This window comes from Cyprinodon tularosa, unplaced genomic scaffold (genome assembly GCF_016077235.1).
Source record: "Cyprinodon tularosa strain WSP-4 unplaced genomic scaffold, ASM1607723v1 ctg13, whole genome shotgun sequence".
In the NCBI taxonomy this organism is placed as follows: domain Eukaryota; kingdom Metazoa; phylum Chordata; class Actinopteri; order Cyprinodontiformes; family Cyprinodontidae; genus Cyprinodon; species Cyprinodon tularosa.
The window spans coordinates 997,125-1,020,284 of record NW_024038114.1 but is presented as its reverse complement, the minus strand read 5'-3'; the positions used below and the strand labels follow the sequence as shown (position 1 = coordinate 1,020,284).

Sequence of the window (23,160 nt, the reverse complement as noted above, 5' to 3'; positions counted from 1 at the left end):
GAATCAGCAGGTCAAAGCAAAATGAAGGAAAAAATATAAAAACCGCAACTTAATATGAAGGAAGAAAGTCTCTAAATGCAAATAAGCAAGGTCAACATAGAGCCTTGACATCTTATGGATGGGTTTAAAGAAAAGGAAAAAAACATCTTTTCCCAAGAGTTTTTAATATAATCTTTGCCAAATGTTATGGATCAGCTGATACTTCTGAAGAGGTTGGAACATTGGTATTCCCCTGGTGGAATGGACTCTCTGCCCTCAGCAAGACCTTTAATATTGCTTAAAGCCGGCTGCTGAAAAACAGGCTGAGTCAGCAGCGATGCAGGCTTTGCATTGGACCCTCGTGGCTCAGTGCTGGCCATGTATCAAGGAAAAAGCTTTCAATTTACCGGTTATTAAACAATCCAAGCCTTCACCCATGAAAACAAGCTCTTTGGGAGACTGAATGAAGGCAGTTGTGGATGCAAGCTGCTGACATCTGGTTGGTCTGTAAGGTTAAGAGGAAAGAGACTGTTCCTTTTTACTGGGAACTTTGAACCTCTCATTGCATTGTTTATGGCCGTATGGACAAATGGGCTAATCCTGTGTTTACCGCTGCAGGTCACATTAAAATACAAACACAGCATCACTGAACATAACCTAATTAATAGTTTAAATAAAACTAGACTCTACTCTTGACCTCTATTGGATTCTCAAGAGAGAAAACAGCAAGCAGGACTTTACTGGAGAGGATTTTTATCTTGACATCATCTGTCTATATGGCCCATGTTTTAATGTGAATGGAGAAAAGAAATCATTACGATGGAAGAAGATGAATAGCCAGAAAGACAACCACCTCAATCCTGTAGCCATTTGAAACTACAATAAGACTTTGAAGTGGCGGCATGAAAAGACCCTCCCTTAAACGCCCAGGAGGCTGAGATAGAGAGTTGATGAAACAGAATAGTAGATGGTTTGAATAAGAAACGACTTTGGAGAATAAGTTCAACAAAAGACTGGAGATGGATAAATTGGATACAGTCTGACTGCTACTTGGAGAAGTAGTATTTCAAGATGAGTTTGACTCACCTTTTATTTTTTGCAATATTTAGAAGCTCTAATGTGTCTTAGTTAGAGTTCAGTAAAAAACAAAACATCTGAGATGTAAATATGCATCAAGGCTAAAATATGACTAAATATAGTATAAGGCCAGGTTTGTTTCACATTGCATCCATGAGATATCATGTGTTTTGTACTGTGCTATCTCAGTGTAACAAGCGTAATCCATCTGTTCAAGCAAAAAAGCTGCAAAGTGATGAAAGCAAATTAAATCCATGAACTATTGCATGACTTCTTGATAGAAATGTATTAGGCTTTGCAGGATTCGATGTAGGGCCAACAGATTCTGCAACAGCTTCTTCCCCTCCGCCGTCAAACAGCTGACTGCTGAAAAAAACTCTAAATCATGTCACAGACTCTGCATCACTATGATATCACTATGTTAACACTGCTGCACTTTATGAAATGGAAATGTTCATTTTAGTGCTAAGCTGCTAAGAAATGTCGGTTTATATACACTCTGTGTATACAAAATGACAATAAAAGTAGTCTAAGTCTACCCCTTCATATGTTTTTTTTTTTTCAATGGAGAATCTGTTAGGTCTGCATGTTTACATAAAATTTTACTTTTGCCAGTAGAAGTGTAAATAACCATGTTATCCTATTTACTTTCCCTTTTGGAGCCTAAAAAATGTTTTTCTTTAATGTCTGCAAAAACAGTTTTATTAAAACGATTTATTCCGTAAAATAAAAAAAATAAAAATAAAAAAAATACACTGCCGTTAAAGGGGGGGGGGGGGGGGTTGTCAGTGCAGATCCAGACATTTGAATTGAGAAAGCTTCCTGGAGAGGTAGCGAAACGTCTTCAAATCTTGGAAACGGCAAGTCCAGTAGACTTTTTTTTTTTTTCTTTTACGGAATGACTATGACCTGGATGACTGAGAATCTTAATCAGCATTAAGCTATTTACTATACATTATAAATATTTATCAGACTCTCATGAAAATCACTTTTAGAGAACCTTTTTTATTGGATGCTTGCTTATCCTATTTCTTAAGGAAGAAAAGTTTATATATGAATCTGTTAAAAGAAAAATATATTTTTGTTTATTGTTAAAATGTCTTCAGCTAGATCAAATATAGCTTTATTCATACATAGGATTTCTCTTGTTTGATCAAACTTTGCTTAAGAAGCGGATTCTGATTATCTCATCATCTGCAAACTGATCAGGAGCCTTTGACAAGTTGCATGGAGAGATGAATGGCAGGAGGTCACGTGAGCAGAGGAGCGATGGGAGGAGGGCAGAGGATTTCATGGGAGCAGCTGGAGGATGGGAGGGAACTGGTTCTGACGTCATTGGGACTTTCCTTCTGCTTCCTTTCCTGTTTTTTTGAGTGGGTGGTGGGCAGAGAGGCAGTCACGCACAGAAGCTCCTCAGCTGCACTCAGCATCTCTTGGTACTGAAGTTGGACTCTTTATAGACGACTGCTCTCTAAGTCAGCAAATTCAGAGAAAGAAGAGGAAGTATGTTTTGTTTTTTTTCCTCAGGGACCCATCAGACATTTAGACTCATTAAATGTGTCCGATGTGGACAGGTTTCCTTAAGCGAGACCATCTCTTTAATGGGATTTTAAGCTAACTGAAGCTTCCCTGTTTGCGGACCACTTTCCTTCCTCCTGGTGGATTTTGCAGCCGTTGGTTCAACCTCCCACATACTTTTTCTCTTCATTAGAGATGAGATCCAGCTTTATGCAGGTCAAGCCTGTATCTTCACAGCAATGCAGCGTGAGTGTTTAATCACTTTTTGAGTTCCTCTTTGCATCTGTTCTCAGTACAGGATGAAATACTTATCCAGCATCTCCAGAGTGCATTATAGGTGAACATTAATAATCAGAAATGAGAAATACAGTGCCTGTCTAACACTAAGCATTGATGCAGTCTTCATAAATTATTAAACAAAGCAAAACAAAGCAGGCAGCAGGGATTGTTGTGGTAAACACATCAAACAGCTTTGATTATGGCAGACTGCAGGAAAAAGAAGGATTTTCTGGACTTTTATTTTCTACAATGTCTGTGGCTTTTTTCCCACCTGGGCCATCCTGGCAGTCGCCCAGGGCAACATTGAAGGGGAAACAATGTGTCTCTAATTTTTTCCCTGAACATTTTTTACATTTTGATGTATGGCCCATAAGGTAATTTATCAACTGTTAACTTGATTTGCTGTAAAAATTGCTGTCCAATAATGTCACCATTTATTTAATATTCAGTTGGTTTTAAGAGGTTAGTGTGTCTGTATATTTTATTAATCTCACGGTTGTGCCGGTGCCCATCTCCGGGCGAGAGGTGGGGTTCAACCTGGACAGATCGCCTGTGTGTCAAAGGGAAACACAGAGACACACCTAAGGACAATTTAGAGAGGCCTAACAGTCATTCCTTTGGACTGTGGGAGGAAGCTGAAGTACCTGGAGAGAACCCACGCATGCTCAGGGAGAACATGCAAACTCCATGCAGAAAGACCCCGGGCCCGAAATCGAACCTGGAACCTTTTTGCTGCAAGGCATCAGTGCTATCGACTGCTCCACTGTGCATCCCTTTCAAATTTAACATAAAAATAAATATATAATAAAGTAGACCTGACAGGTAGATGAAGGAAGCTGCATATATATTTTTTTAATTATTGATAAAACAAGATGGAAACTGGTCTGGCGTGGCCATAAAGGCCAACAGTAATACTGGCATATCTGCAGGATTTACCAACATAGACTGAATGTCACACATTTTTATTCAAACAGAAAAATAAACCAAATGGTAAATTTAAGACACATATTTAAAACTGAAGTAGGAACAGATAAAAATTTCAACAGTTTGCTTCAAAACAAAGACAAAAATTGACGGTTTTGCGATATGATCCTGGACCATGATGAGCTGATTCAGTCACCATAGGTTTACCTTTTGGCCCAGGAAACCTATAGAACCAAGTTAGCCTGATTGACAATTATTTGGCTGACCATATAACTACTTTACAGGATCTCATTTAGATTGATCCAAACTTTTGGGATCAATTAAAAAGTACATAAATATTGTGGCTATTATGTCTATACAGCATCCGTTACATTTAGGTACACATTTCCAATTCTGGTGTTTTTAGCATCTGTTGTAATAATAAAACATGTTTGGTTTTTGTTATTGAATGTAAGTTAGCTCCAAGGTATTGTTTCTTTTCAGTCTCTATATCATGCTGAAGCTGCAAATTATATTGATATATATATAATGGTATATATAATAATAATGGTTCCTATAATCGTCGAGTTGAGACCATATTTGGAATCTTTCTTCAGATAAGTTGGTCCTCATTTAGGTAAAACCATCGTGATGTGGTGATGAAGAGGTGTTGGCTACAGACCTCTTAGGGCTGCAACTAACCATTATTTTGTAAATTGATTAATCTGCTGATTATTTTTTATAATTGGATAGCCAAATCTTCCTTAAAGAGTACTTTTTACGAAATTAAACCATGTGAAACTAAAACTTTTTCCATTTGGGGAGTTCTGGATAGAGCATTTTGACAGATGAAAACATTTTTTTTATCTTAAATCCGAAATGTTTATATATATTTTTTACAATTTTAATATAATTACTGCTCTGAATGGGTTGCTCTGTCAGCTAAAAGCATGTTTTAGAGTCTCTATACTCCAGTTAACGATTAATCGATTAAAATTTAATTAGTTGACCATTATTTCAATAATCGATTAATCATGATTAATCCAATTAATTGTTTCAGTCCTTTGATGCTGAAGAGTTTCTGGTGGATTAGACCATATTTAAGATCTCAGTTTGAGATGATTTTAGTGTTTATTTAAAGCTGTCTGTCTAGATCCACCAACATCAAACTGACTCCATGCTCAGACTACTCCAGCTGAAATTTCCTCTTGCAGTCAGAAGTCTCTTTAATTAGTTAAAACCAGTGAAGTCAGAGCATACCTCCCCCACCTCACTGTCTTCCCACTCTGTTTCACTTCTCTATATATATCGCTGTGTTTCAGCTCTAGGGATTCATGTAGGTGTGTTGGAGCATGCTCTGTCCCATGCAGGATGTGCATGTGTGCTTTGCACATAATGTCTTTGGTGCAGAGTGTTCCCAGTGTGTGCATCAATGAGTAGTTATGTGGAGCTGCACAGATGTCTGTGCTGAATAAAATATTCAGGTGACAGTCAGATGGTTGGCTCCTGGAAATCTCTCTCCTCCTTCTGTTTCTTTTCCTACATAAAGTCATGTTGCTGGGAGCTTTTGTCAGATTGTCTTCTATATCCTGCAGGTTTGCTATAATGAAACGATGTTACAGACACATTCAGGATAGTGAGAGAAGTTTTAAGCAATCCCTCATTTCTTTATTTTTTTATCAGAAACCTATCAAAGTGCTCTAACATTTCCTCATGACAACCAAGAGTCTTTTAAGTTATTATTGCAGCTATGATGTTTTTTCATTTGTTTAGCATCAGTACATGTACTTATATATGCCTGGATTTATATTGGCCAGTGTGAGCTATCTAAATTAGAAGAGGAAATAAGTAAAGAAAAAAGAAAATCTGACACCTCCAACATAAGCCATTCGCCAGTTGATCATCTATTGAGGTTTGAAATGTAATGTACCAGGTTAAAAAGATGAAAATGTCCAGCGATGCACTTAAGGAAATCTTTGAAATACCTTTAAAAAGACTAGAGATCTTTTAATCAAAGCCAAAGTTATAAAAAATCTAAAGAAAGTCTGGCTTCTAGGGAAATGTTGTCAATCCCAAATAATTCATACCTTTAAAGCTTTTATGTGTTAAAAACAGTGTTGCACCAATGCCATTTTTTGGCCCCGATACGATACCCGATATCTGGCTGTATTAGCCGATTTCGATACCGATATCATCTGTGTGAATTTGGTATGTGTGTGTGTATATGAAGAACTGCGTACTACTTGGATGTAAAATAATTGCCATCATGGTTTTGTCAAGCTGCTGCCTACCTTTGTGAAGGAGGAAAAAGACTAATACAAAGTGAATTCAGAAGAACTTTTTACCTGGAATGGGTGACAATGGTTGAATAAACTTTTGGCTCTCAAAATGGTATCGGTGCCCTATTGTTGATACTCGCCGATACCGATACCACCATTTTAGTGCAGGATCAGGGTCCTGCCTGATACTGGTATCAGTATCGGTGCAACACTAAATTAAAATACATGCAAATTTGAAGTATTTTGAAGTATTGCCTTATTGAGAAGGGAAAGTAGTAATAAATTATTACCCTTAAAAATGTAAAAAGTTACAGTGTGTGTTTGGATTTAGCCCACTCAGTTTGATTGAAGAAACAACTTTTAATACAATAACAGCTGAAGTTTTAGGTTTGCCTGCATAATGTATCAAACTTAGTCTGGATTTTGACTGAGCCTTTCAAACACATGAACATTTCATAGCCTCTCTAGTTCTATATTCATGGTTGTCGTCCTGCTGGAAGCTGAACCTCCAACACATTCTCAAACTCCTGCAGCTTCTGTCAGACGTTCCTTCAGCATTAGCTTGTATTCAGCTCCATTGATCTTCTTTTCTATCCCCCACCAGTCACTGCAGAGGAAAAACATGCTTTTTTCTGCCATCACTATGTTTCACGATCTCCTTCACAGAACAGCTCCTCTATTCTGAGATCAAATTGCACAATCAGACTTGATTTAATAATAAGGCAACCTCTAAAAGCCCCCGGCTCCAATAGGTTTTATTTAGGTGACTCAAGGTAAAATGCTAAATATAAATGCATACCGTAGATTGTTTATAGTTAAAAAATATATATAAAGTGTTAAAAAAATACTTTACATTAGTCAATTTACCTGCGATCTCAATATAATATATTAATCTTGTTGCTTCAGATAAAAAAGGCTAAATCAATATAAATGAATGCTTTTGATAAAGAAAAAACTATTTTTTTAGGACACAGGGTAATTATTTGTCATTTCTTGCCTTGTATTTTAACTGTGATGAAGAAACCTTAGCCAGAAATTTTGGTTTCTTTGATTACTGTTAAAGATTATTTTTAAAAAGCAGTTTTAGTTGTTAGAATATGTACCAGAAGGCTAAATAATAAGGCAGTTACACTGTGTAGGCATTTAGCATCCAGTATTGCAGATCCAATTAAAAAGTGTATGCCACTGACTGTCACCAACTAAAGGATTAATTGGCTGCCGCCATGAAGAAAAGTGGCCACAGCCGCTGAATTTGAACTTTAAATTCATGCAAATAAAATATAAAATGTTATTCAAAATTGTGACTTCACAAGCGAATAGTTAAAATTGATAACAACAGAGGTATATCCATAAGTGTACAGGATTTTGTGCAGCAATAAAGACACACAAAATACAAGAACAGACATACAAACTAGTAAAAAGTGACAACATCACAAACTAAAACCCTCTTCATTCACTTCTACTATCATGGTTGACATAAAAAGGAGAGAGAATAAGGAATACAGACATGCACGATTCTGCACACATGCATGCATGAGGGTTCCAGCAGGCTGGGATTTATATCCCAAACAAGCTTAATCTTTTTCTATCACTGAAAAATCAGTTGATTAGCGGCCAGAGACAATTATAAAAATTGGGATTCTCATGCATAAATTGGGAGAGTTGGTAAGGTTTTATTATCTGTTACTGTAAGCTCATGGAAAGCACAGATAGAAGCAGAGAAAGAGGAGCAGGAAGTTGTCGCCCAAGGGTTTGGGAAGAATTTCTGCATTATGCATCAACCTCTTGTTTGTTTCCTATTTTCCTCCCTTCTTCTGGCCTCAGTTTGTTACAAAAGAAATCACAAACAAGGCAAACTTTTTTTTTTGCTTCAGCTGGAGCCGACTTTAGTTAAACCACTGAACAAAAGCAACGGACACAAATCTGTCTGCTTTAACTAATGATGCTTACTAACTAACAATGCTTTTTGCATCTAGGGTTATTTTGTGGTTATATTTTTATAGTTAATTTATGTCTTGACCAAAATCTCTCTTAATTTGCACTCTGAAACTCTTTAACTCTTAACTTTTGCAAACTATACATTTCTGGAATTGTATTCCTTCTCGAAACATTTAAGAACCGTTTTGATCGTCTATCTGCAAGGTTTAGTCATGCAGAGCTTTGATAGCAGGACATTCCTGTAACATTTGCCATAAATAATGAAACCTATTTTTGAGTTAAAGCCAAAAACATGTTTGATGATGAACATCTGTGACAGATGTAACGATATTCCCTCATGACTTTCCCCCAACATGACGCCTCAGGCAGCAGCTGTCACAGATGTGGAAGAATTAAACAGCATTATTAATAATACATTTTTACTTTTTTAATGAAAGTTCATTTAAAGTCTTCTTACTAAATATTCATAAAATACCTCAATTTACAAAAAGTTTACTTTTTTAATTTTAATTAACTATTTAATCAAACCCCAGAAGTGTCTCAGTTTTATTATTTTAAACAGGGATTTCTACTAAAAACAAAGTGAATATTTAGATTTTCAGTCCTCATTGGTAGACGATGAACATTTTAAATGGGAAATAAAGAAATTTGCAAAATTTGTTTTCTAGATTAATTCTCTGTGTTTTCACAAACAACGGGAAGCTGTGTTGTATCCAATATATGAAATTCAAGCTTCTGATTCAGAATTCAGACATAATCAGTAACCCTAAATGCTATTGTTATACCGCTATTGTTATATTTTCCTAACAGTTATGGTAAAATCAGGCTGTGAGGAAGCATTAACAATAGTGGACTACCAGAAATCCCTTATTTCCTTCTCTAGTTTAATGGAAATTGTTTCAGGCTTTGGAAATGGCTATTTTGAAGAGAAGAAATTAAAGAAAAGGACAGGAAAGTGAAAAAAGTATACATTTACCGTATATTCCCAGTGGTCTAGGGTCACCAATGTAAACCATTGAACTTAGCTGTTCCTACGTATCACTTCTTTTACCACAGGTCTATAAATCCATCACCAACCATATTGGCTGCTTCCACAAGCATCTGTTAGGCCTGTAGAAGCATTGGTGCTGCAGAGGTAGAAAATTTTTAGCAGTGTGAACAGCTAGAGGCTTCACATCACCAAGTGCAATACAGAGTTTTAGCTGAATTGTTCTAGGATCATGCCAGCTCTGGACTCTCACCCCTCTGCTCCACCTAGCTGCATATCACAGTTGATTCCAGCAACTCTATGCAGTCACAGGTTCCACCTGGTTAACCACCATGCATCTCTGAAGCATCCCAGATGCACCAGCGCTAACTGCTTCTTTAAGTTAGACGACTGTTCTATCTTTGCCACTTACCAAAACAACTCAACGTCTGTGAGGAGTAGAGTGGATTGTTCTGGAAGTTGGTTAATGAGAAGGAAAGTGGATCAGGTTAAGTTTATAAATAAAAGCCTACATGTTGAAACTGTGGAACACTTTTTCTAGACTTCTATGTAAAAACTAATTCTGTTTATAGAATTCATCAACAGCAATAATCAAGCACATATTAATTTTCATCTTTCTGTTAGCACTGTTTAGGAGAACATTACGTGTCAGACTGCATGGTATAAAGTTTGGTGTAGATTGTTGAGATTATTAGCCCTGGAATTACAATGAAGGAGAATCCTTAAACTTTAAGCATTCCAAGTCATTTTATGTAACTTCATGCTCCCACAGCTAAGGGAATAGTTTTGGGAAAAGCCTGAACTGTTTTCCTCCATGAATTAGTTTTCGTTCATCTTTGTCATCGTTAAATTTAAAAGTCAACCCTTTGTTTTCTTATCCGTTTGTGTGGGCAGCACCACCAAGGCCTGGAGGACATCAGTCCCAGTGAGGAGGTGACCGATACGGAGGACAATGAGGAAGAGGATCTGGGCGTTCTGGATGACCAGCGGAGCGTCATTCTTCACCTGCTCTCTCAACTCAAACTGGGAATGGATCTCACACGGGTGAGACCCCGCCCACCTTTTCACGTTTACAGCTGCAATACTGGAGGGTTTTTAACCTGTTTCTTGTCCATAGGTGGTGCTCCCTACATTCATTTTAGAAAAGCGATCTCTGCTAGAGATGTACGCCAACTTCATGGCCCACCCCGACATGTTTCTATCGATCACAGCCGGGGCCACAGCCGAGGACCGAATCGTCCGCTTCGTGGAGTACTACCTGACTGCTTTTCATGAAGGACGGAAAGGCGCCGTAGCTAAGAAACCCTACAACCCAGTCCTGGGAGAGACCTTTCATTGTTCCTGGGAAGTACCTCGGGATAAAGTCAAACCTTTGGTCAGATCGAACCCAGGGCCGACCCGGGAACCAGGCAGAGGATCCAACAACTCGCAGCAAGGCAACGATTCACCCGAAGGATCCTACAGAGTCCGATTTGTGGCAGAGCAGGTGTCCCATCATCCACCGGTGTCTGGGTTTTACTGTGAGTGCCGGGAACGACAGATGTGCGTCAACGCTCATGTGTGGACCAAGAGCAAGTTCATGGGCATGTCTGTTGGAGTGTCCATGGTGGGAGAAGGTAAGTCAGACCACCAGGACACATCTACTCTAACTGTTTACAGAAAACGCAACTCTGTACTTTATGTAGTCTTGGTTGAATTTCTGAAATTTTAAACAAATAAATAGCTAAAAGAAAAGTAAATCACCTTGGTTTTCTTTGGGAACTCAATGTTTGTCAGCCGATGAAAACACAGGGTGAACTCCCCCTTAAGATTCACTTTTGATATTTTTTTCGTATTTTAAAGTAAATGTTGGCTAAAAGAAAAAAAACAACAAAAGTTTAAAAGTTGAACACTAAATAGTACAGCTTTGTTTCAAAGTATAAGTATTTAAATGTATAGAAAAAAACAGTTTCTGTTCATTCTTCCCAACTAAATGGAGATTAAAAATCAGTCATCTTTCTGTTCTACATTTTTCCAACGTCTGCGCTAAAGATTTCCTTTCACCAGACTGGTCTAGACTAAAGCTGTTTTCATTTTAATCAAGGTTGTAAAATTGTTTTAGAAACAAGTAGATACTGTGATTACAGCCATTTTAAAAAAAGAAAACAAAAACTTGTTGAACCCTCAAACGGAGTACCAACAAACAGTAAATAACAAACCAATAAAACGGTGCCTAATAACTGCCTTCTGGTGTAATTGACCCATAAGAAACCAATGCATTAGAATTATGTCCCCCTTAGCTTTCCATAGATTTATTATTTGCTGTACTCTGAGAAAGGAAACTTAGTTTGAGGCTGATTAAATACAAATACTATGAGTTAACAGTGCCTCCCATTAATGCCAACCAATGTTGTATTGCATTGGTGTGGAGAGCTGCTGTGTTGTTCTTTCACACAAAGCAATAAAAAACAGATTTCTGCATGTGCCAGATTGCTTATTTCTTTAAAACACCATAGCAAATTGGAATTACTATTCTCATGCCAAATAGCCAGATTTTTCTTTCATCATATTTTTCATTTTCATTTAATTATAAATAATAATAATACATTTTATTTAACAGCGCCTTTCTTGACACTCAAGGTCACTTTACAAATAATACAAAAAATAAATAAAAAGAGAAGAAAATACAAAATACAGATACAGGAACATAAAAAACAAAAAACAATCATGTGCTAATGATTTAGTGCAAGAAAGACCCGATAGTTAGTGTAGTCATGCAGTGCTAATTTATTTCCTTTAAAAAGCTTCTCTTTTAGGTTTTTAAAACAGCCTGATGTCTTTATACTGTATGCTTTAAACTGATGCTTTTGTTTTTTGCTTATGGAGAACTTTTCTTTAGTGTTATTCATCACAGCTTGAAAGTTTGAAAGATACAAAATTGCAGCGTTGCAAGAGAAGTCTCAGCAACCCGCCTGATTCTAAAGGATAAACATCCTAACATAATAAAACCGCAGAAAAACAATGCCACCATACTGTCTCCTGATTTCAGCTGCTTCTGGACAACAGAACCATAATATATCTGCAAAGATGGTATCCAGCTTTACAGAGAGGTAGCTTATTCATTATTCAATATGATGGAAACTAGAAGGGAATTTGGCTTGGAATAATATTAAATAATTGTTGCATCAACACATCTGATAATTTTGAATCTGCTGGTAGTTTATAAAAGAGAAGTTACTCCATTACAGTACATTGTTATAGTACTTTTATTTTAATGTTTGAAGACAGAATATTGTAGCTAAAAATCTAGAAAAGTTAGTGCATTGAGGTCAAATACTTGATGCACATCTAATAGAGTGAAATGGTAGTTTGATTTGACAGCGTTACACGACTTAGAGCTCTGTTTATATCATTTACTGGGAGTTATAGTCCTTGTGGTGAATAACAGGTTTGCACACATCTCAGGTGGGATTTTGATCCACTTTTCAGAAACTCTACAATCCTCCAGATCATTTCTCAACATATTGACAAATTTTAAGTTTCCTTCACAGATATCTGAAGTTCTTTGTTCTTGAGACTGGTCAAGACGATGCCATTGTTCATGACCAATCAAGTGTCATAACTGATGAAAGATTTTATAGTGCGCTGGCCGATATAAGGCATTTTTTCAGGAGCTAAATAGAAAGAAAAACTGGAATTATAGTTATAAACAGATTTATTTACAGGTCTAAATCCTTAGCCTGCAAACAAAAAAAGAAAAAAAAGAAAAACAATCCTGTATGTTTGAGGTTTGTAGCAGAAACTTTAAAATCTGCACTTCATTCTAGTAGAAAACATCTCAGTTTGAAATGATGACCCTGACCTTCCCGTCAGCACCTGAACAATCCCTACAGTCAGTGACGAATCACCTACAGCTGAAATACAGGAAGTCTGAGATTCAGACCTCAGATCGCCTGTCGACAGATAGTGAATCATCACTGTTCCAGCTGGAGAACATGGTGACCTTCACCTCAGGACATATTGATCACTGTTTGGAAAAAAAAAACTTCTGAGATTCCTTTCAGGCTCAGTCACTGATGGGCAGTGAGTCACGAGGAGGAGGAAAGCTGCAGGTGATTTATTCTGAAATGAACCTGAGGGGTCAAACTGATCAATATTTAGGGGATATCTTTATGGACATAGAGCAACAATATCTAAACCAAAAAATGCACTGCAGAAGTATCCATAGCCTTTAACCTTTAATATTTGGTCAAGTCAAAGCTACAAACTTTGATGCATTTCATTGGGATTTCATGTGATAAAGCAAAACAAAGTAATATATGATTAGTAAGTGGAACTTAATTGGATTTTTGAACTTTTACAAATTAGAATCAGAAAATTGTGACATACATTAGCATTTAGGCACCATTCTGACCCAACCAGATAGAGATGCACCCATCAGATACTAGGATTGGCTGATATTGGCTCCAATATTAGCGGAATCAGATATCTAATCGTTACTGAACTGTTGTTTTTTTCAGCTTTTTTGTTAAATAAATAATATTAAGTAACTTATCTGTTAATTTTTCGTTAATTTGTTTTAACAATGTTTATGTCGAGGCTGAAGCTTTCACACATATGGCAATGTTCATTCATTCAACAGATGAATCAGTATTGGATGCCGGCCAATGTGCCTTAAATGTAGACATGGACAGAGCTTGATGGGGGCTCAGGGGTGGCCATGACCACCCTTACCCCTTGCTCACACTGGCTGCGGTGCGGTTACCGAGCCGACGGAGACCGCGACTCCCGCACACCCCCTCTCACACCGCCCTTTTGACTACGGTGCGGTGCGGTGCGGCTCCGGCAACAAGTCCAGAGATTTAACTCGCGAGAATAGAAGTTCACGTAACTTCACGCGATAACGCGGCCCAAATAAGGATATTTGCGAGAGCTTGTTGCGGAGGGCTCCGGCACGCCGCAAGGATAGCTTTCTTGCTGAATTTTCTGCAGCGCCGGAGTGTCTCGGTAACCGCAGCCGGACAGCTCAGCAGCCGGTGAGAGAGGTTTACGTCTTTTTAATGACTTGGAATCACTGCGCCGCCGCACCCAACGCACCGCAACGGTAAGACCGGAGTTGGTGTGAGCCGGGGGTCAGCCAATCATTGGACATCATTCATAAGCAGTTCTCCTCTAAAACAGAGGGTGGCAGCAGTGATACACGTGATGTTATAACTTATTTCAGATTGTTTGTACATTAAAAATAAACTGTAAATGAAAATACAGTAGTTAATAACTCTCTTTATACTAACACTAAAAATTATAAACACATAATTAATTTACTTTTTTGTACTCTATTTTATTTTTTGTGTTTTATTCAGTAAAGTTATAGTTATGACTCTGCATGTCATCTAGGAATCTTCAATATAATAAGAGATAAATAACTAAATCCATTTAATGTAGTAGTAGTATATGTTTATACTGATATTATGCAATAACAATTATTATTGTTCCGCCAGAGCTCAAAGATTGTCGGCTAAAGCTTTAATTTCAGCGCATGGATATGTTAATATAAGCATTTAATTATCAGCAATGGCTTCAGGAAAATCTAGTTTATCTTATTTAAAATTTATATATGGTGTGGTTGTTCATTTTCCTGTTGGTACAGTGCAGATTGAGCCTGAGGTTCTGGCGTCTATCCGCTCTCAATCACCTCCAGCGGCACATTGGTCCCTGCCACGCCACCCGGATAAAAATGTTCCAGCTACGCCTCTAAATCTAGAAAGTTGTCTAACTTATTTGTAGACCATGGTTTAATATATGAGGACTATTGCCTGATAGAAAAAAAAGGACTTGAGACTTTGCATTTTTTTATACATTATGGTTGAATATTTATATCCAATTTATGATTGAATAAAAAACAAAAGGATTTTAAAAGATCTTTGAAAATGTAAATGACACAAATGCATGTTCTCTGCCTGATTTCAACAAAGAAACTTCTGGAAGACAAGATCAGAACCAAAATTGATAAATTTTAGGGCCAGAATTAAACAACAAGAGTTAAACCTCCCCGGTAGGTTCAGAGGTAGAGCAGTGAAACTCGAAGAGCTCTTTTTTTTCCTTCTTTTCTGTCCACGTCCTTATACCCGACCATGGCTTGTTTGGAAGATTAAGGAGATAAATGGAGGACTGAAATCCATCTGCAGCAATTGAAAAACATTCAAACATCACATCTTTAGGAGACAGAGAAAGCTAATTTCAGCTCGTCTGGGGCTCTTATTTTAAATCTGAATGCTTTATAAGTGGCTTAAACAAAACATTCAATTGAAACTGAACAGCTACAAACGTTGGCAATTAGTCTTAGTCATATTTTATCTACAGGCGCCTTCCTGGTGTATTTTAATCCTTGAGCTTTAGGCGGTTGTTAAGACTGAAAAATTTTATCTCTAACAAAACCCCTCTGTTTTTTCCTGCTCACATTAGCACCACATGCAGATCCCCAACCCACCCCCCCACCCCCGCAGCAAAATACAGCCCCACAAGTGGTCTGCTGTAAGCTCGCTAAAACAGAAAAGTATTCAAGAAGAAATGTCACTTTGTTTATGGTAGAAGACCTTAATGATGTATGATGCACATGTATTCGGGTGTGATAAGAGGATGGTTTGTGGCCTATTTGTCAAAAACCTAAAGATAACAGGATGTTATGATTAATACAGAACTATGTTGTTTAATCCTACTGTCTGCAAGATTAAGAATTTTCCTCATTTGATTTAATTTGCCTCAGAATTTTCAATACATATATTTTTGGAAATATTTGCTACAGAAAAACATGGTACAACATTGTGAAGTGAGCTCTAGCTCAGTCAGAATGGGTTTAGAGGGTCTATGAAAATTGGCTTCCAAGCCTTCCTCCATTGCATTTAGCTCTGGACTTGGACTAGACCATTCTTTACCAAGCTCTGAAAGATTACATGGGCTGTTTTGAGCCGTTCCCTGGTGTTGGGGTTTTCCTCCAGCTCAACCTGAAGCCCTTTACCGACTACAAGTTTGCTTCCATGATTTCCTGTATTTTTCTCCATCTAGCAAAAAAAGATATTCCACAGCATCATGCAGTTCACAATTTGTTTTACAGTGAAGATTGTTTATTGATGATTTTTTTCCCCTTAGAATTACTTTTGTGCAGCTCTTACCAAAGCATATTTAGTTGTTTTTTGTTTTGTTTTTTGCAATTCCCACATTTCAATGTTTTTTTGTTTTGTTTTTTTTGCTATTCAACCTACATTTATTCAGGTTGCCTCCAAAAGTTTGACAATAAAAGACCAAATTATCCAAATAAGAATTAGAACTTTTCTTAACTTTTTCTGGACTTTCTCCCTGCGCTGTCTGCTGTGTTCCTTGCTAATCATGAAGTTGCTGCTTCTCTATTGTTCTTCTAACAGAAACGTACTGATGGAGTGGATTTGCTGATTAGACCTTATTTAATCTAAAAGCAACTGGTTTACATGGATTGTATTTTGGGGTGTTAGAGTCATGGGGGAAAACGCATGTGCAGACCAAATTTTTATATCCAAAAGTTTGTCAAAAAAACAAAACAAAAAAACAGCTGAAACCTCTATGGCGGAGGTCTTCAACAGGGGGGCCGCGACCCCTAGGGGGTCCACGGAGGTACTGCATGGGGGTCGCTTAAGTTCTGGTTGATTAGAACTTTTTTTTATACCCCCCCCCCTGCAATTTTTCCACTAATTGAAATGTCTTTAAATACACATTAACATGAATTCAACACACTGTAGTAAACAGATAAATGGAGGCAGAAGATGTCTTTCAGTCATCAATGCACACATTCTGAGACACACAGGAGCTCTTTCAAGCTGGGAACCGTTTAATTCACGGTCCCATTAATGAGGAATCAGAATCAGAAATACTTTAATAATCCCAAAAAATACTTTCATTACATTACTACATATGTAATAGAGTGACTATAGTTTGCTATAACACAATTTCATATAATTTATACATATATTTTGGGGGGTCCCCGCTCTATCTCGCCATCAGCTTGGGGGTTCTTGGCCTAGAACATGTTGAAGACCCCTGTTCTATGGAGTTTGTCTGTTTTTCTGGTGGAACAAATTGTGAATTTAATGCTGGAAAAATGCAGAACAAAATGCTAATTATAGATGTTATCATGATGAAACTGATCAACATGCATAATTTTCTGTATAGCCTGGCTTTTAAATTTTTTTTTAATTTACACTTGTGACATAATAAATATATATATATATATATATATATATATATATATATATATATATATATATATATATATATATATATATATATATATATATATATATATATATATATATATATATAAAAAGCTGAGGCACAAATTCTAAAAAAACATTTAACACTAGATGGTTAGAAATGTATTTAGTTATAGAGACACTTCAAGTGGTTTGAAGAAGTCCAAGTTATTCCTCTACGGCTTTGATTTTTATTGAATGATAAAAAGAAAAAGAAAAAAGCTGCTGTTACTCTGATTTCTCTCAAACGTATCGCCTCCTCCTCCTCCTCCCAGGAGTCCTGTGTCTCCTGGAGCACGACGAGGAGTATATCTTCACTCTGCCCTGCGCCTACGCCCGCTCCATCCTCACCGTCCCCTGGGTGGAGCTGGGAGGCAAAGTCTCCATCAACTGCATCAAGAGCGGCTACTCAGCCACGGTGACCTTTCACACAAAGCCTTTTTATGGAGGGAAGGTGCACAGGTGAGCCTTTTTTTTTTATCATCTCTGACAGCTTTTTTATGTACGTCTCACTGCAGGGCAGGACTACAGGCTGCTGCTTATCTCTGACACTTCATTCATAAAAGCTCCACACACTGAGGAAGATTATTCCTTTGTGAGGCTGTCTGACTTTTTAATTTATGCTCATCTATCTCTATTGTTATAGAGGTTGCAGACTGACGGCCGCAGAATGAAAATACTATTTTCCTCTGCTGATTCTCTATTGTTTAGGTTTTACTTAAATTGTCTGCAATAATTTTTTTTGTGACAGAAAAGCATTTGTTCCTACAATTGAATGGGAATTCATTAGAAAACATCTGACATGTTTTTCTATTTTTTTTTTTTTTTAGATTTCTATGCATTAAATTAAAAAGACTGTTTAAACACACAAAGAAATCCAGATATGAATAGAGAACACCACTGTGTGGAAATGAGCAAATTAATTTCTAATTGTGAAATGCTAGAATACAGGCCAAGATTAAAATGCCTTCAAACAATTGTGAAAAGAACAGGTGATGATGTCATAGATTAGCAGGTTTAGATAGGGCCATTATCATTCATTCTAGTTGAGAGAGTTTACTCAAGTGACATTATGGCATATTTGCTAAAATATTATACAGGTATATGCAGAATCCTGAAGGGTCCGTGTCTGATAGTTCAAACAGAATGATGCTTAAAAAAAAAACAAAAAAACTGGGTTCTGCATCAGAGGAAGATGTGCTTCAGTGTGAAATGTGTGACCTTTTACCAGAACAAAAACTAAGGACTATATAAAGATGCTGACTACAGAAAGAATGACAATCTTTATCCACGGGGAAACAACTCCTGTGCCAACATGGGCAGGAAAATATTGAAAACACGATTATGTCTTAAAATTGACTCTTTTTCTCAGAAAGTACTTGCAGAAACGCCTCATGTTTCCTCCTGGAAATGGGATGTTTACAGCCCTAGAATAGCTACTATAGATGACCTGCCAAATCCCTTAAAATCAGAGACTGCAGTTGTTTTTTCTTATTTTAATCGTAAATTGGTAAAGCGTCTCACCTGCTCAATTCAAGAAAATAATGCACTTAATCTTAGAAAAAAAACTTGCTTAGATTTAATATTTTTGCAGTTCATGTGACCTGCTATATAACTGCAGATAAAAAGTATTATGTTGGCTAACTTTGGTGCATTTGCACTAATGCACAATGCCTCTGCAAAACCTACTATTCCCCCAGATGGGGAAGGTTTAGACTGATTTAATGTGGAGAGAATTTTTTTTTTTTTGTAGGTTTCGACTGTGGGTAATTTAAATGTTGATTTAAGTGTCCTAAAGCAAAGATCCATTTCCATCTGGGATCAACAAGGAATTAACAGAAAAACTCTCTGAATCTAAGAGTGCTTAATGTCTAAATGAGTCAAAAGTCAAAGTTAAGTAGCTTAAATGAACACCAGGTTTAAAATCTGGAAATCCTCAAACATCCATCTAAATTATGCAGTCCGGTCATTTTTGTACATCATGTCTGCTTCATGAATCTTAATGGTTCATTTAATAGAATAGCTAAAAATCTCTATTTTCTGAAGTATATATATATTTTTTTATTATTCAACCTACAGGGTGACAGCAGAGGTGAAACACAACCTGACAAACACCATCGTGTGCAAGGCCCAGGGCGAGTGGAACGGCACGCTGGAGTTCACCTACAGCAGCGGGGAAACCAAGGTCATCGACACGTCCAAACTCCCCGTCACCAGGAAGAAGCTGCGGCCCGTTGAGAGGCAGGGCAGGATGGAGTCCAGGTGAAAACAAACCGCCTTCCAGTCACTGAAACAATTCACATTTAGAACACTGGGATTATATAAACCTTTGGGAATTTCTTCCTTTTAGAATTTAAAACTACAACCTTTAGTTTACGTTATAGGGATTGTGTGGGTACGCCAACTCCAAATTGTCCATAATTAATGATGCATGACGTTCGTTTGTTCTCAGCCTTCCTGAGTCAGCACTCTGTAGAACCACCTGGGCTTATTTTGCCCTTTATAGGCTCAGTCAGATTTTCCGTCTTGCCTCAGATTCTCTATTGAACTCTGTGCAGAGACCAAAGATCAGACCTGATTATATTTCCGACAGGAGGATTATGTTAACTAGCAGGAAAGTCTTATAACTGCATCAATATGTGACACTGGATGAAGTGGGAGTGAAGGAAATCTTTTATTAGACTTGAGTTATTCTGTTACGATAAGATAGACTTGATTCTCACCGTGGAGAAATTCACTCGGCTCAATAGTCAAAAGAAGGCGCCAAAAAGAAGGAAAAGGTTCATATATACATATTTAACAGGATTATTGCACAGGATATTAAATAGTAATTGCAGTAGTATAGTAAAGTTTTTAAAAATGTCAATTTCAAAGGGAAACAGGACGTTTTCCTGTTGGCTCATAGCAACCAGAAAGTACAACCGAAAACTAAGGAACACGAGACGTGGCCTTCAGTTGTCCATTGAGAAGATTTACTCTGAAGTGCTGTTTTGTCCTGTTTCCTCCTGGTCTGCAGGCGGTTATGGCAACATGTCACCAAGTCTCTGAAGGAAGGGAACATGGACCTGGCCACGGAGCACAAACATCGGCTGGAGGAGAGTCAGAGGGTGGAGGAGAGGAAGAGAATAGCCGATAACAAACCCTGGAAACCAAAATACTTCACTAAAGAGGTACTGAATCTAACTGAACCGTAGAGTTTGGGTGTTTGCTTAAAAGGGACAGTTTGGATATTTTGGTTTCTAGTTGTTTTCAGCAGTTTGTTCCCTGCATCAGACAGCATGTTAAATATTTTCAGTTTGGAGAAGTTCTCAGGGGGCAAATAGAGCTAATAAGTTATGTTTTATTGCTCTAGTCAGCCAAAATCATCTTAGAAACAAAACAAACAACTTGCCTAAAGAGCAACGATGGAGGGAGATGATGGCCTTCAGCTGGCAGAACTTTTAAGAAAACTGGAGCAATCTGAAACAAAAAAACAGCGAATGGCAGCAGTAGGTCAGTCAAGGAAAAATAATAAAGGATAAACTGTTTACAACGAGAAACAGGAGCAGCTTAGAATCTGTCCATTAAAATAAACTTTCTGATGAGCCGTTTGCTTCACTGCAGAGGTGTTGCTGTGTATTTAGAATGAACTGCTCTATAAAGCTAAAATTAATTTAGGTGGTATAGCTGAGCTAGATGCTCCTTTCCTCCCTGTAGTCCAAGCAAGCCTTAACTGCATCGTAGTGAAGTTTACCACCCTGAGGCCTGGTCTCACGGATGGATTCCCTCCTTAGCATCATGTGTTGAACACTAAAACAGGAAGAAATTCCATTCCTCATATCCTTTGGCTTTTACACATCTCCCTGGTTAAACACCTGAATAAAAAGGGTTTAATTACCTCCTCACTGGAAGTCAAGATCTCCAGAGTCCTGCAGAGGACCTGAATCTTTCAGTGTTAAAGCAGAGGAGCATCTATAAGGTGCAGGACAGGGACTCTCCATGGCTTCTGACATCCCTGCTCTGAAATATTGATTTTATTGTCCTAAAGCCACAAATTCAAAAAGTAAAATCAGGGTCTTTACTCCTTGGGAAGATCCATTTGTCCCCAACATATGGTTGAAAGAACCCTTTTAAGAACCAGTTCCTCCAACACCCATATATGATGCTACCACCTCTCTACCCTACAGCTATGAAGGTGTTCTTAAGTTAGCAAACTTCAATTTTTCTTCCAGATGTAACAGAAGGTGTTTCTGACTGAGGGTATTAGTAGTTTACCTTCTTGCTTCCTAATTCAGTCACTCAGGGAGGAAAATTTTCATATTTTTATTTCAGTAAAACAAAAATAGAAAATAAATGGAGGAAGCTGGCAAGCATGATTGTAAAGTATGGTGGTGGCAGTATCATGTTATGGGGATGGTTTGCTGCAGTAGGACTTCTGGACTTTATACATGGAGACAAATGGGTCTTTAAAGTGGCCGTCGGAAGACATCAATGTTTCTTACAATGTTGCCTCAGGGAAGTGGCCATCATACAGTTCTGACCTCAGTTCCATAGAAAACCCGACAGCGGAACTGAAAAAGCAGTTCAGTAAGAAGGAAAGGAACTATAATCACAGCAAATCGCACCCAAAAAAATTAACATATACTCTCAGTCACTGTTCAACCAAATATTTAAGTCTGTCTGGAGTTGATGAAATTCAAATTAATTCTAACATCCTAACTGACCTAAACCCAAAAATGAAAGCTGGTTTTAATGTCAGACGATCTTCTAATAGTGTGGACATCAATATGTGGTTTGTGTTGTGTGCAGGGTGAGGGTTGGATCTACAACAGCCCGCTGTGGAAGTCCACCTGACATCGGAACAACGCGCCTCACGAGGATAAAAACTCCAGACTCCAAACTGAGGCCGGGGATCAAAGCGTTTTCCTCCGCAGACCTTCAGATTCAAAGGCTGTGGAAACAAACAAAGCAAGCGAGGTGCCAAAGGGATTTCCTCAGTTCCAACCAACGGAGCGAGCTTAGGGAACCCTCGGGACAGAGGAACACTTTTATAGTCCTGCTAGTCAAAGTAGAATATTTCTATTTTTCACTTTACTAAGGCCTTCGATGTCCCTCCTTCCCACAGTGACGACAATTAGCACTTGTATTAGTCTGACTGATCATCAGTGTTGAAGCTTTAAAGCAGATCAAGTCTTCTGTAACACACCATACTGTAGCTGGAAATGACTGTCAATGAAGCACTTTTATCAGAGAAAAATCTACTATTTTATACGTCACAGTGGCTTTGAACTCCCAGAGCTTTACAGGAGAAAATGTCTGAGTGACTTCAATTAGTATATATTATTACACAGTATTTTACAGCAAACGGTCCAGTTTGTTCTTGTCTGCACTCTGAATGTATCTGGGCACATTTAAATACTAATCACTGTAATCGTATTGATTGATTCTACATGTTTCCTTTTTTTTTTCTTCCTCTTTTTGGACAACTTCATTTATCTCACTCAGTGGAAAAAAAAATAACAGCTGCCAAACTGAATATTTTCCATTACTACCTCTCATATTGCTACAACACATGTTTTCTGGTGGGATTTGTGGCTCAAAGCTCCTGGGTCCACTTGGTGTGTTTTGTATCTGTAACCCCAAGATGACACTGGTGTAATTAGGCAGCAGCAGCCTCACATACACACAGCCTTGGCCTGCTCCACTTCATGCTTCTCTTTAGGTTGCCCATGTCTATTAATATGGATGAGGCGGGTTGCAGCAACTCTGTTGTTCCTTACATGCGGGGGTTTGCTGGAAGGCTGCCTGTGAAGGTGAGAGGAGCGTCTACTGGAACAACAACCACAGGGGACCGGTGAAGCCGACTGGACGGGGAGAGGATGATATGTACCAGTTAATAGCAGCAGACAAACTATGTGGCCAACTTCCAGATTTTATAAAATAAAAAGAGATTAAAACATTG

At 37.9% G+C, this 23,160-nt stretch overlaps 1 protein-coding gene across 2 annotated transcripts in view; it reads left to right on the top strand.

The window, feature by feature from the left end:
• Positions 1 to 23,160, top strand: part of LOC119778006 (oxysterol-binding protein-related protein 10) — a 109,835-nt gene extending 86,675 nt beyond the window's left edge. For both annotated transcript variants that reach the window (XM_038277023.1, XM_038277022.1), the window contains 6 exons: positions 9,856 to 10,005; positions 10,079 to 10,577; positions 17,495 to 17,681; positions 19,299 to 19,481; positions 20,236 to 20,389; positions 22,008 to 23,160. In XM_038277023.1, coding sequence (XP_038132951.1) covers positions 9,856 to 10,005; positions 10,079 to 10,577; positions 17,495 to 17,681; positions 19,299 to 19,481; positions 20,236 to 20,389; positions 22,008 to 22,052 — 1,218 coding nt within the window. In that variant the 3' untranslated portion in view covers positions 22,053 to 23,160. The remainder of the gene's footprint in view (positions 1 to 9,855; positions 10,006 to 10,078; positions 10,578 to 17,494; positions 17,682 to 19,298; positions 19,482 to 20,235; positions 20,390 to 22,007) is intronic.